This window comes from Corticium candelabrum, chromosome 4, assembly GCF_963422355.1.
Source record: "Corticium candelabrum chromosome 4, ooCorCand1.1, whole genome shotgun sequence".
In the NCBI taxonomy this organism is placed as follows: Eukaryota; Metazoa; Porifera; class Homoscleromorpha; order Homosclerophorida; family Plakinidae; genus Corticium; species Corticium candelabrum.
The window spans coordinates 5,341,876-5,355,278 of record NC_085088.1 but is presented as its reverse complement, the minus strand read 5'-3'; the positions used below and the strand labels follow the sequence as shown (position 1 = coordinate 5,355,278).

The following is a 13,403-nucleotide window of genomic DNA, read 5'->3' as shown; positions in this document are numbered from 1 at the left end:
ACATCTGGGCTAGTAAATTGTGGTTGCAACCGTTTCATCCAGTTTAGAAGGCTGGATCAGCGTGTACCTTCAAAACTTGCAAGAAATGACATTCAAACTCACCATCTTCTCAGCAGTGTCATCAGCTTTATATTGTCCACGTAGAGTAAGACCTTTTCCACCCAGATAGCGAATACTGCTCAGAATAATTTGCAATATCCTCCTGTTTTCAGTTTTCTCGTGAGTGTACCGTTTCCTTAGCTTTTCACTCACGTTCTTGTTTGTGCCTGCCATCTGATCCACAACATCGCAGTGAGAGAGAGAGAGAGAGAGAGAGAGAGAGAGAGAGAGAGAGAGAGAGAGAGAGAGAGAGAGAGAGAGAGAGAGAGAGAGAGAGAGAGAGAGAGAGAGAGAGAGAGAGAGAGAGAGAGAGAGAGAGAGAGAGAGAGAGAGAGAGAGAGAGAGAGAGAGAGAGAGAGCTTTCGTGTTTGTACAAACTCTTCAAGTGCCTTTGAAGAAACAAAAGAAATGCTACATTACGCCTTCTGCCACTACACAGTAGTGGATACTTCCTGTACCATTTTGAACAAACAGCTCTTTGGTGCTTGCCAAACGAGCACAGTGAGAACTGTTTATAATTAGATAAATTTATTAGATTTCTACATGTATTACTCTTGTTCTCTTCCGCTGCTGCAACCTGCAGGCTGCTGTGTGGCTCTTTGATGTGTATACTTTCCCTCTGAGTGTGCGTGATGGTGACATTCAACAACATTGCTTCCAGCTCTGATAGTCAACTACTGCAACGCCTTGTATGTCTTTGCTTTCCCTCAAACTGTTTCGTGAGTTCTATCCGACATCGGAAACTGACTGACCTCATCATGTCAAACACACAATTGACCTCTGTATCATGTCTGCACATGTGAATTATACCATGCACAACTTTACTTGCAAGTGAAGAGGTGATATCTATGATTGCCAACTTCTTGTTTCCGTTGTGCAACACAATGGTCTACACTTCGAATGCTAGAATGGGGGCACAAAGTCCCAAAAAGGGCAGCAACACGAACCCGCGTAAGTCAAAGTGAAGGCCTGCCAACTCGGTACATCATTCAGCCAACGTTTAGAAATGGAACCTCCACAGTTGACGATTCTAAGCGTGTCTTGATTGTTTCTATAATTTTGTAAAAACTGTTGGAAACGAATGTCTTTTTATGGTAGCAGTTATTGATCAAAGCCTTTGAGAATGTTCAATATCTTGCATGGTACGAATACTGCATGCCAGTTGCCGCTGTCAATAGTTTGAAAAGTCATCGTAAGACATGTTCAGTGCTGCTGGTGCCAGACTGGCAGCCTCCTTCAGAGTGTTAACGCCCTCAGCACCACAACAGCATCTTCCAGTGCAAAAGGTTGGAGCAAATGTCCTTTATATAGGTTTATTGCTGAGGATAAATACTCACTGTTCTTTGATGGCTCTTTTGTAGATGCAGCAAACCTGATATCATTTTGCTCAATCTGATGTTATGCAGAGCCCAGGGATGAGTAATTGTCATGCACAACAGTAACTTTTTGCCTTGATTATAACCATAGACAGCGACATCTGGACGCTTCTTTCCTAGGAAGTGATTATTTATCTCAACATAAATCAGGTTTTAAAGAAGAAACTATATCACTATACAGTATGACTATACGGGCACATCTGACAACAATAGCATCAAAACAATATCAGCTATAAAGAGTACAGCTAGAACACAAACACGCAATTCAGCTATTACGTAAAGTTGTTGCTAAATCATCTGACTAAATCAACCATACAAATGTTTGGATCTTTTTCCCGTCTTCTGAGAATAGAGAGTAACTCCTGACTGATGATGTTGCAATTTTACTTCTAAAGGCAGGTGTTTAGATGTCACCAAGAATTAAAAAGGTAGTTGGTGTTATGCCAACGTTGCTGTTCACTAACTTTGAAAAATATCTCTCCCTCTCTCTCAACAAGTTTTAAATTTTGAAGTTTTTCTTACAGTCAAATAAATGGGCGTAATTTTTGGTATATAAAATTATTGCTTTTATTCATCTGATGCCATTTAAATGGAAGTTGAATATTGCCGAAACATTACAAAACAGACATAGTCCAGTCACAAACTGTTGGTAATTGATGGAATTAGTGCTCTTTGTTAGATGTTATTGTTAATTAATCGAAGTTGTTTGTTACAGTATTCTCAAGTTGAACGGGCTGTCTACTTTGGACAGTTTTCTCTGATGTTTTGTGGCGTAAAAAACTGGACAACTTGATTTTGTGAGCCTTTAGTTCAATCTCAGTGCGTTTTCGAGTATGGCAAAAGTGCAGCACAATGGTAAATGATAATGCTTGATTTTGGATTAATATTAGAGAAAATGGTGTTGTCGTATATGGTAGATTCAGATGTGCCAGAGTCAACGAACATTCCAACTAGCCTGTATGCAATAATTCACAAATCTTGCGACTCTCGTGATATCGCGTCCGAACAATTGGTATTTGATGAGGAACAGCTTTACAGGTTGTGCAAAGATCAAACAAAAACATCCGTGCAGACTTGTTCAAAAACTAACAGAAAGAGAATTCTCTTCGCAGAGCTGATGAATGAGTACGACATTGTTGGATTGTGCGGTCAATGCTCACTTATCGCTGAGTATTTACTGCAAAGAAACAAAATTTCCCAAAACCTCTTTGAATCTTTACAAAATGATGCTAACAAGCTACCATTTGGTTTGTACTTTTGTACTTCAAAAAGTGAATATCCTGCTTTATGCATTCTTTGGAATCCAAATGACACCACTGAGTTTGAGTCAAAAGCATTAGTTTTGCTTAGAATATTGTGTCAACAAACTTCTGCGATTTGGGTATTTGACAATACTAATATTGAAACCCTGAAGGCTGTTGCAACTACAAAGACTGAAGTGAAACGTTCAAAAACTGTGATGAAACAAGGTACACTTAAATAGTGAGCAGGTTATTACAGTAAATAGTTTTTATGTTATTGCTCTATGATTGTAGATGTCTTTAACAAATTGGTTGGTAGTAACACTTCGTTTGAGCTCAAAGGTGAGCCTAGAACCGACAATACTGGCTACCAAGTCACCTCTAGCAGTACCAAATGCTGTTTACTTTCGGAGACGGTTGGTGTAAAAGTCGAAAACAAGAAGACTGAAAAACCAGAAACGTCAGACTGCTTTCAAAACAGTGGCCATTTTACCAAAATAGCTACGCAGATGGAAAAGTTTTTAGTAGAATTTAATGACGTTTGTGTTTCAACGCTATTTGCCAAAAATTTGATTCAAGAGAGGCTAAACATAAGCTCCAAGTTGCAGCAGAAATTAGAAGCAGCTGAAGAATTTCTGCTTTGGCAATGTCCAACGGCAGAATTTATGTTTAGAAAGCAAGCAGCTCTTTCTCTCTTAACTGCTGGGACAAGCACAACCTTGACGGAAAACTCGCCCGACCAGGACGATTCCCAGTCGTTCTTTTGTAGAATTTGTGATAGTATGGGCGATACATCGAAATGTAGCAAATGCAGTGAAACGGGTGTTTCAACTAACAAAAATTTCAGAGAAGAATGGAATCGCTTGTTTAAACAGAAACAGGAAGCCAAAGACTTAAAACATGCTGATGCCCTTATGAAATCTTTGAGCGAATGCATTTCATTTCTGACAGTTGTAGAAGCTACTATGCACAAAGCTGCTGAAAAACAAAAAAGGGGGAAGATGAACTCTAAAGAATTTGAAAAAGATTTTTTTAAATTGTTTGAAGAACTCACACGAACAAGCGATAAACCACAACCCTGTCAGAACTCGTCCAGCAAACGTTGGACATTTAACCCGTCTGTCCTTTGGAATAAAGCATGGTACAAAAATGGACATGGTACGGAAGAACGTATTGAAAGCAGCCAAATCAAATCAAATGCTCTAGAGACATACACTACACCTAGATCTCATTTTCTGTGCAGCTTCGCTTTTTGGAGAGACTTTGAGATAGATAGACTGATATTGACGAGTTTCGATAGTAACCCAGGATGTGCAACATTTTCTTTGTCTGGTCACGTTGTCGTTAGTTCACAACCTTTACTTAAGTTACGTGACAGCACTTCTGCTTACCAGCTAAATCGTCATGTTTATGCGAATGAAGTTCTTTTTTGTTTCGTCGATTCTCGTGGTTATGTTTGCGTCATATCCCAGAATCCAATTAGTTTGAATAAGGCTATTTTGATCTTTTCAATTTTGAAACCAACGCCGCGCACTCCTTCTATACATCATCTTGAAAGTAGCTTGCCATGCATTCAACACGCTGCGTATATCTCTGATGTGCTACATCTCATAGCCATGGTCTCTCCTTCAATAGAAAACACTGATAAACCTAGTTTGGTTTCAATACAAGTATTGTCCAACGAAAAGGGCAGTGGTGACTTTTTTCAATTTTCGGCAGCTCGAAGGTCAGCTTCTAAAGAAATGGTGAAGATAAGGAGTGTACAGTTTATTCCACGTTTGAGATTTTTAAGCATTTTATATGAAGACTCGTTGGTTCATATCTGGAAAGTTGATTCTCTAGAGCTGCGCTTCAGAGTTACTTTTCTACAGACTTTCGATTGCTTATCTTATTCTCCAGATGGCTGCCATTTTCTGCTGGCCAAAGCTACAGATAGGGAACAACTTAACATTTCAGTGTACCGGATGTGTACACTTCCAGGAGATAGACAAGTAGATGAGACATGTCGTCTGTCATCGATAAATGTGCGCACAAGTTTGGATTCTCTAGCAAATTGTTATTTTCTTGCTACAGCCGTTGCCAAAAGTGAAATTAGAATATCTTTTGTGAGCGTTAAAGCTACTGTTATTCTGCATTGTAACTTCCCACTGGACCCCAGAAAGATTGATACCAACTTGGTCAAAGACAATGAATGCAAAATTAGAAGAGCACCTCTTGAGGCTTTTCAAACTGCCCTTCAAGAGTGTTTACGGGTATTTCCCATTCAGACACCATGTGACTCAAACGATTTAAACTTTGGTGAAGAACTGGTAGTGATACGAAGGGATGACGAAGATTGGTCGGATCTCGAAATTTCTTTGAAGAAATGGCTTGGATCACAAATCATTTCCAATATCAAAATGCAAGGAAAGAGTGCTAAAAAATTAACATTTTTAAAAAATGTTTTAGTGAAGTCAATGAAAAGTTTGAATAACCACAAATGTCTCAAAATGTTCAATTTCGGAAACTGGATAATCAAACTTATTTGTTTGCTACCTGTGCAGATCGTTCGAGCAAATGAAAGTCATGTTTTGCCAATTAACAGTGGGGTCAAGGTCATGACTGTGGAAAGATTGTCCACAAAAAAGGAAAACCGACGTGTTTTACCTCGATCAAACCTTTGTGATGGTATGGACTTTGGTCCAATCGAGTCAGTAATAGAACACTACGGAGGTCGTGTCAAGGTGATTTCAAACATCGGTCGCACTTCGACGGGCAAAAGTTATCTTGGAAATCATCTTTTTGGATCACTCTTTGAAGTAGCGCCTAGAAAATGTACGAACGGTATTTGGATGTCTTGTCGTTCTTTGACGTGTCATTGTAGCATATGCACGAACATTCCAGAAGATCATCGTGCTGCTACCCTCCTAGTTGCATTTGATGTAGAAGGTTTTGACTCAATAGACCGTGTACTCAGGGGTGACACGCTCTTGTCTCAGTTAGTATTTTCTCTTAGTTCAACAATCTTGTTGAATACGAGAGAAAAGGCATTGGACAGAGGCATTCAAAGAATGCTGAAAAATTTTGCATCTGGAGTCTCTGAAACTTTCACAGCCGACTTGGACAAATGTGAAGAGCATCCTGGTTTGCAATACGGAAACTTTATCCATGGCGACAAAGCTCTATTTGCAGGAACTTTTGTGCCATTGTTAAAGGATATACAAAGAAATGAGATCGAAGCTTTGAATTGTCAGATTCACGATGAAATGATTGAAACTAAAAACAGAACTCCCCACCTCAACGTTTTATTTAAGGAAACAGCTACTGCAATGTTACAACCGTTGCAAACCCTAGAATACTATAGAGGCGTTAGCGATCTGTTTTTTGAGTTTGTCCAGCCGTCTTTGTGCATTTTTCAGAATGGGGCATGGTTTTTGCACTATCTTAGAGCTGTAGTACGGCAACTGATGACTAATGAGAACAGGTCTCTTCAAGATTATTTTATTGAAACAACAAAAATGCACGTGACTGACGCCATTGAAGATGCTTTGGTGAGAGGCAGGTTCTCTTCGTTTGCTGGTGACATAGAGATACCAGATGACTATAGAATTAGCACAAAGCCATTTATTGTAGATATTACTCTCCAAAACCAGAAGAAATATATTCAGGCTGGTCGTTGGAAGGGTAATACTGTGTTTGTTTGTTACGGGTTTTGCAACTTTGTAACAAACGTGTATCCAGATGGGCAGGAACTTGCTCTTGAAAGGGACGGTTCGAAGCTGCCTCTGTCACAAGTTCAAGCATTAGAAGGAGAGCTTATTAAAAGGTTTGCCACTACTGACGAATTCAAGTTGATGGAAAGTGATGACTCTTATGTATTAGGAGATACTTACAATGGACCAAAAACTTTCTTGTCGCAAATGTTCGACTTGTTTCGAAGAGAGAACAAGAGAAATGAATACAATGAGAGAACTGGGTGGCAGCCGAGCTTTTTCGAATTTGTTTTAAGTGTTGTAGAACGGCGCTGTAATAGAGTCAAGTTGTGGTTTGAAGAATTGGCTCAAGACCTACGTCTTGAAAAACAAGCTAGTGATAAGATTATACCACCCGCGATCCAACATCGCTATAGGCATTTTAGTGAATCGTTTTGCATGTGCGGTGCAGTGTGCGGTAGAGAAAATTGTCAATTTACCTGCTTACTGCCTTACACACATGCTACAGGCAAAAGAGACTGTCACGACTGCTTAAACGAGGTTCACGTATGCCAGAAAGGGTGTATGTATGATTGTAAAGAGGAAGAAAACGGTCCACTGGCCAAATGCACAAAGGGAGCAGGTCACGACGGTATTTCTGGAGATTCTGAACACAAATGCAGCTCGAAAAATCACAAGTGCTTGCATAATTGTCGTTTTTGTCAGAATGGTTGCACAGAAAGATGTAACGAAACGGCAGGACACGAAGGAGCTCATGACTGTGGAAATCAGCACATGTGCTCAAACAAATGTAGTGTACTATTTTGTCCCGCTGAATGTACTCGGCAGATTGACCACCAGCACAGCTTGTGCCTTTGCAACGAGTCTCGTTGCAACTATCAATGTGAAATGCCTGGTTGCTTTAATTTCTGCAGAGAGGTTCATGGACATGTCTCCGAAAAGTCTAGTCCACATCTTTGCGGACAAACTCACGAATGCCCTGCTCTCTGTCAACATGTAGGTGTTTGCAAACGAATCAACCGATCTGATCAGACCTTGCTATTGTTTGCTCATGTTAGCGATACATCACATGAAACAGTTGAAGCTTCAGAAGAATATTCTATACAAATTCCTCAAGTAGCCAAGTGCAGTAAATTGATTAACGTTTCTCGTTTCAGTCATGAGGAACAACACTGTTGCAGAGAAAACCATTCTTGTCGAGAAAAATGTCCGTTATGTCATAAACTTTGTACTAAATCTGTAAGCAGCACGGGTATTCATGCAGGAAGGCATGGTATTGAAAATGGTCATGGCTTGATGCTCTATTCATATCTGGCTAGCATGAATAAAGATGACACTCTTCAAGGTAGAGACAGAGTGACCAAATACAGTACTTCGGACTACTTGTACAGAGAAACTTGCGCTGACGTCTGTTTGCTCAACAATGTCGGAGGAAGAGGGCATTGTCATGTTTGTAACATACATGACGATTGGAGTTTGAATTCTTTGCGATATCGCCCTTTCGAAATGAAATTGAATCCTGATGATGGATACCGAAAAGGTTTATTTCCTCACACTGAATTTTGGAAAATTATGAAGTTTGACGATCCTTGCCGCAACGAAGAGTTCGATCTTTGTCCTGCTCGTTGCAAAACCTGTGTTGAAATTAAGAATTGCACAAGAAAGCTTTGGCACGATGATGGAGTCGAGCACAACCAGTCTAGCGCTTGTTTAAATGAAGCTTGTTCTGTGTCTACCAATGGGCATCATTTCGAATGCAATCATATTCCCAAATTTCATATTGTATTTGTTTTTGATACTTCGGGATCAATGAGGGCATCCGACTGGCGGCCTTCTTCAGATATTGATATTTGTATCCATAAAACTTGCCAAAATCGATTTGGAGCCGTTCTGTTGTCTGCATTAGAGATGCTTCAATCTCGTCAATGGATAACAAACAGATGTCAAGTGACTATGATAACGTTTTCAGTGGTAGGCCATGCATTTTTTAAGCGAAAATCTTTAGAAGAAGCTATCAAAACGTTTGCCGACATTTTAAAAAACGGAATTAAGTCATCATTATTTCAAGAAATGGTAACCCAATTTATGCTGCATACAGGCGTATTTTCTAGAAACAGCAAAGATATCACTTTATCTGGATACACATCGTTCGTAGAAGGTCTGAAGGAGGCCAACTCTGCTATTGAGGAAAACTTGAAAGACGACGAAACTCCAGTTATTGCATTTTTCTCTGATGGACACAACAATGCCTGCAAGAATAATGATATCAAAACGCAAATAGAAAAGCTAGGAAATTTGAGTTGCCAACCTCCTAGAATGTATTTGATTTACAGCGAAAGGGAAGCTGCTGAAGTATTTAGCATGATGAAAGAATGGTTTGAGAAGAAATTCATTGGACAGAGTTCTTCTTGCAAAGTAGAATGCTTTCCGTGTACTCAAGAATGGAAAGAATTAAAAGATCAGTTTATGAAAATAGCAGAAGATTGCGCACAAAGGCAGTTTGTTGTTGTGAAAACTGAAGACTACAATCAGCAATTAGACTGGCTTCGTATTCAGGAGCAATCTGATACAGCGAAGTTACAATCACGGCCAGCCCGTTTGGTTTTGTCTAGTGCTGTCTACTTCAAACTTCTAGTCTTTTTTAGACCAATCTGGTCTAAATTTGCAAACCAAATCTCATACAGACAGCACATCTTGGAACGACAAGAAACATCAGTTTTACTGTACGGGAATTCTCACGATTGTCTGAATGAGATTATGAAAGACTTAGCGTTGCCTCATGGTTTTCAAGTGTATGAAATAGAGTTTGGTGGACATTCTGGCACTGAACAGCGGGATGAAATTATTAGAGCTTTTCAAAGAGGTCGAGACGCAGCTTCTGGTTCTCGTGTGTTACTTCTGTTTAGTCAATTAGATTTAGCTTTTCACAGTTGGGATAGTGGCAGTGCTGACACTGGCGAACCAGAATTTCTTCTGCAGTTGGAGCTTCTCAAACTCAAACCTCCCGAAAACGTGGATTTGTGCGTTTGCTGCACATCTTCAAATCCATGGGCCATTAGTAATCAGGTTTTACGCAGTTTTAGTTTGCTTGTTGAAGTCTCTCATCCAACAGAAAAAGAAATCAGCAAAATTGTCAACAGCTGCTTTTCTTCTGCGATTCAGGAAAACAGAGATCTCGTTCAGCAAAGACTAAATGGTTGTACTCTAAGCAGCATTTACAAATGTTTGAAATCTATTGGCAGCAATGTCGATGGCTTCTTGCAGGACGACAGTTCGTTAGAAAAAGTAGAAGAAAATATTCCTGCACAGTTAGTTCCTGATCATATTCGTGATCGAATTCAAACTAAACAACAAGCACTCCGCTATTTTGATGGTAAAAGGAGACTTTCAGAAATGAGCCATGATCCGCCACATTGCGGAGTACTAGTTGAATCGGACATATTTCAGTACTACTCGGGTAAACTTCCTCTTGAACAGAGGTTATGGGCACTCATCGGTGAGCAGCAGTATAAAACAATAGAAAGGTATTGTATGACAAACAGCTCAGCTGAAAAAGTCAGCTGTGTTCTAATTGTCGGCGCTAACGATGCATTGAATCATTGGATCTCTTCTTTTATTGCTCACAAAGTAGCGGGATGGTACACTTGGATTGCAGCAAATACTTTGAAATTATGCTATTTACAGAAAATTTTATTTCAACGGCTGCTTGATACCACAACAAATTCTGTTGTTATCTACACAGAGAGTTTGGATGAGGCGTCCAAATATAACTTGACTTTTTTGAATTCATTAGCAAAGAAATTGGTGAAACGTAAGAAACGCTTACATATTATTGTCAGCGCAAGCGCAGATGGAGAAAGGAAAGCGAAACAGTCAACTCAGGAATTGCAATGGTGGCTAGATGCCACAATCAAAAATGATGTTTTCCTGCCACTAGGAGCAGCAGCACGTAATCGTCAGCGTTTGCACCTACTCCTTGATATAAACTATTCTAATTGGAGCAATATCAGTAATGAACACGTGTCTTGGATTGCTGCAGAAACTAAAGAAAGAAGCTTTCAAGAAGCTGTGGATGTACTGAGAAAGGCTTTTGATCGTACACTAGTAGACTACATCGACTGTACGCATGTGCAAGCAGTTGCTCTTACTAAGTTTGATGAATCAAATCCACCGATGAACGGTCATTATTTTATTGCATCCACATCTGATGCACTTTGTGCCGTCCCGCTGACAGATAAGATCAGCACACAAGCTGAATTCAAATTGTCTCCTCGACGTCTAACTGTGGAGGACGTTGCTCTTGTTTTGAAACTTCCAACTCGCTTTTGTCCAGAGAAATTGGGGAACACTGAAAGAGTTCCTATTGAAGAAAATGAGAAGAGAATTTTGAAGATCTCATGTGACTATGCAGTTGTATCTGTGGAAATCCAAAAAGACTCACTAGAAAATGCATGTATAAATGACTCTTGCAAGCCTGTGCACGAGGAATTTGCAGTTACAGACAGTGACAGTGAAGCTGCAAGCATGCAAACTTTAGATGTGGGCGAGCCACGTGCAGCACTACAAAAAATCAGTGAGTTACATAACATGGTCAGCAAGGCTTCAGAAGACGACAGTGAAAACACAGACAATTTGCCTAAAGATTTTTTTGAGATGACGGCGTTTTTTTGTTCACCTGGACAACTGGACCCTCCTTGCATTTTTACGAATGGAGAATATAAACTTGGCCCTGTCTTTTATTTTGGAGAAATCCGCAAAGCTTTGCTGTCCGAATGTTTTCGAGCATCGATCACTTTGCCAAGTGGGTTTTCACTATTCGACTCTGACGTTTGTTTGTGGCACAGTAAAACTAAAGAATACCAGATACCCAAGTGGAAGAAGGTACAGCTCTGTCGCTGCACAGATGCAAACAAACGCACCACTTTCTATCCGAAAGGACCACCAGTTACACTTTCCAATGACAACATGTCGTTCGCGACAAAGAAGCTTAGTGGGTTTTGGGCATGGACAAAGTGCCAGTCTCCACTCAGCTGCACAATTTCTTATGATTATGTGGCCTGTTTGTATGCCACACAGTGTCCAAAGAAAGGGACAGGATGGAAGTTCAGAGTATATGTATTACCAAAAGAACAGCTACAGGTTTGTGGCATATTAAATGTATCACATACAATACATATAATATATTTTATAAAAGTAGAAACTTCTTCTTACATTAGTATTAGTGTTTCTTGTTGTATTTTAGTGTAATTGCAGTGTTTGTGCCTACAGATTTTAGACAATTTGGAAACAGGTCGAATTCACGCTGGATACCGAGTAGACGGTCCTCGAGAAATAAGGAGAAATCTTCAACAGTTTCGTGTTTTGAGTAATGTCAGCAACGGATGGCGTGTTGCAAACGATATGATGGTTCAATAGATATTTGTGAGTGATATTATTCAAGCACTAACTTGATCTTGCTTTAGGACATCGTGCCGGAGTACAGTGGAAGGCCTCGTAGTTGTTCTAAGGCACTTGAGTACAGAATCGATCGCATACCGGACACTCATGAAGAAACGTTTTCCGTATCGTTCAAATTGATGGGAACCGAGAACGACGTGGTAACCAGTTTGTATGTACAGCAGAGTTTCCCGAGAAAGGCCAGTCATAATTATTATGAACATTATGTCAGAATGTTTATTGCTATTTTGGTACCATTAGGCATCGTCTTGTGGCATGGTAGAAGAAGTAAACGTATTTACAGAACTGGCAACATCAGCAACAAGAACATCTTCCAAAGAAGGAAATGTCGCCAGCAGTGTGGACCTAAAAACCCTCCGTTCTTTGGCAAATGTTTTGGGTTTTAGCGAGACAGAAATTGCTACCATTTCTGAGGTAGCAAGTGAGGCAAACAAAGGTGTAACGAAGTGGGCGAGCGAGCTAATTAAACGATGGAAAGATGCGGCTAGGGAAAGGGGGATTACAGGAGACTCTCGCAAGCAGCATCTTATCAATGCTTTATTGTCCGATGAAGTTTCCAGACAAGATCTTGCGGACATGTTGCTTTAACCTAAAACTGCTCACTCTCCATGACTTGCCCGATTAATCGTGAACATGACATACCTATGTGACTGTTGTCTTGTTTGTACTAATTGATTGGAATAGGTAAGCTGCATTATGCATTGGTTAATCAAGAGCAGCATGGGAATTAGGGAACTTCAGTTACACGAGATTTTCAATATGGGGAATATTGCAGTATTAGCCAATATGACTGTTATGACTGTTATGTGATTCTTGCTGACATTAGTCGTATGTTGCTCTACAACATGCCAGAACTGCTGTCTAGCTGTTTGATCTAGTTTTATGTTTTAATTGCTAGAGCATTCAAAACAAGTTAATCTTGCGACGTGGTCAATTTTGTTTCAATTATTTATAGCAAAGTCAAGGCGATGACCATTTCTCCAAATTTTGACTATGAAGATCTTCTCGTGTACAGAAATATTTAGGATCAATCGGAGTTACTCAGTAGGAGGACACTCCAAAGTGAACCTTGCATGACGACTTCTGTTGAAGTTAGATCTTCCTATGTATTCATTAGCATATATAGTGGGCACAGGGAACACAGCTCCATATTATTAATTAATTAGTTAAATTTCATTCATACAGTTCAATATGCATGCATAGTAAGTTGAACAAATCAACTATGGTATGTTTACAGTAGGCTCGATGTATTCAAGAAAAGATGCAAAGGCAATGGATGACTCAACAACAACTGAATAGACGTTCGTTCAGAGCAGGATTGCTTAAGCGTGAGCAACACGTAGATGTCTTTGAAACAATACATTTTGCTCAATTAACATTAGAGCAAGTTTGGCTTAAACCTGTGCAGAAATCTAACATATTGATAGGTCTATTAAACGTAGTTTTTTCTAAAATATCTAACCCTAGTTGCAACCACAATACATGTATATTATCACTTGATAATTTGACAATTATAGTTTCTTATCTTCTTGCTCTAT

General features: G+C 39.7%; 1 protein-coding gene across 1 annotated transcript; it reads left to right on the top strand.

The window, feature by feature from the left end:
• The first annotated feature begins 2,194 nt into the window (after nt 1-2,194).
• LOC134178471 (uncharacterized) lies at nt 2,195-12,827 on the top strand. Its single transcript, XM_062645347.1, has 6 exons — nt 2,195-2,330; nt 2,393-2,944; nt 3,011-11,547; nt 11,677-11,814; nt 11,871-12,044; nt 12,106-12,827. Exons 1-6 carry the CDS (start codon nt 2,309-2,311, stop codon nt 12,451-12,453), a joined length of 9,771 nt encoding a protein of 3,256 aa, XP_062501331.1. The 5' UTR covers nt 2,195-2,308; the 3' UTR covers nt 12,454-12,827.
• The last annotated feature ends 576 nt before the right edge of the window (nt 12,828-13,403 follow it).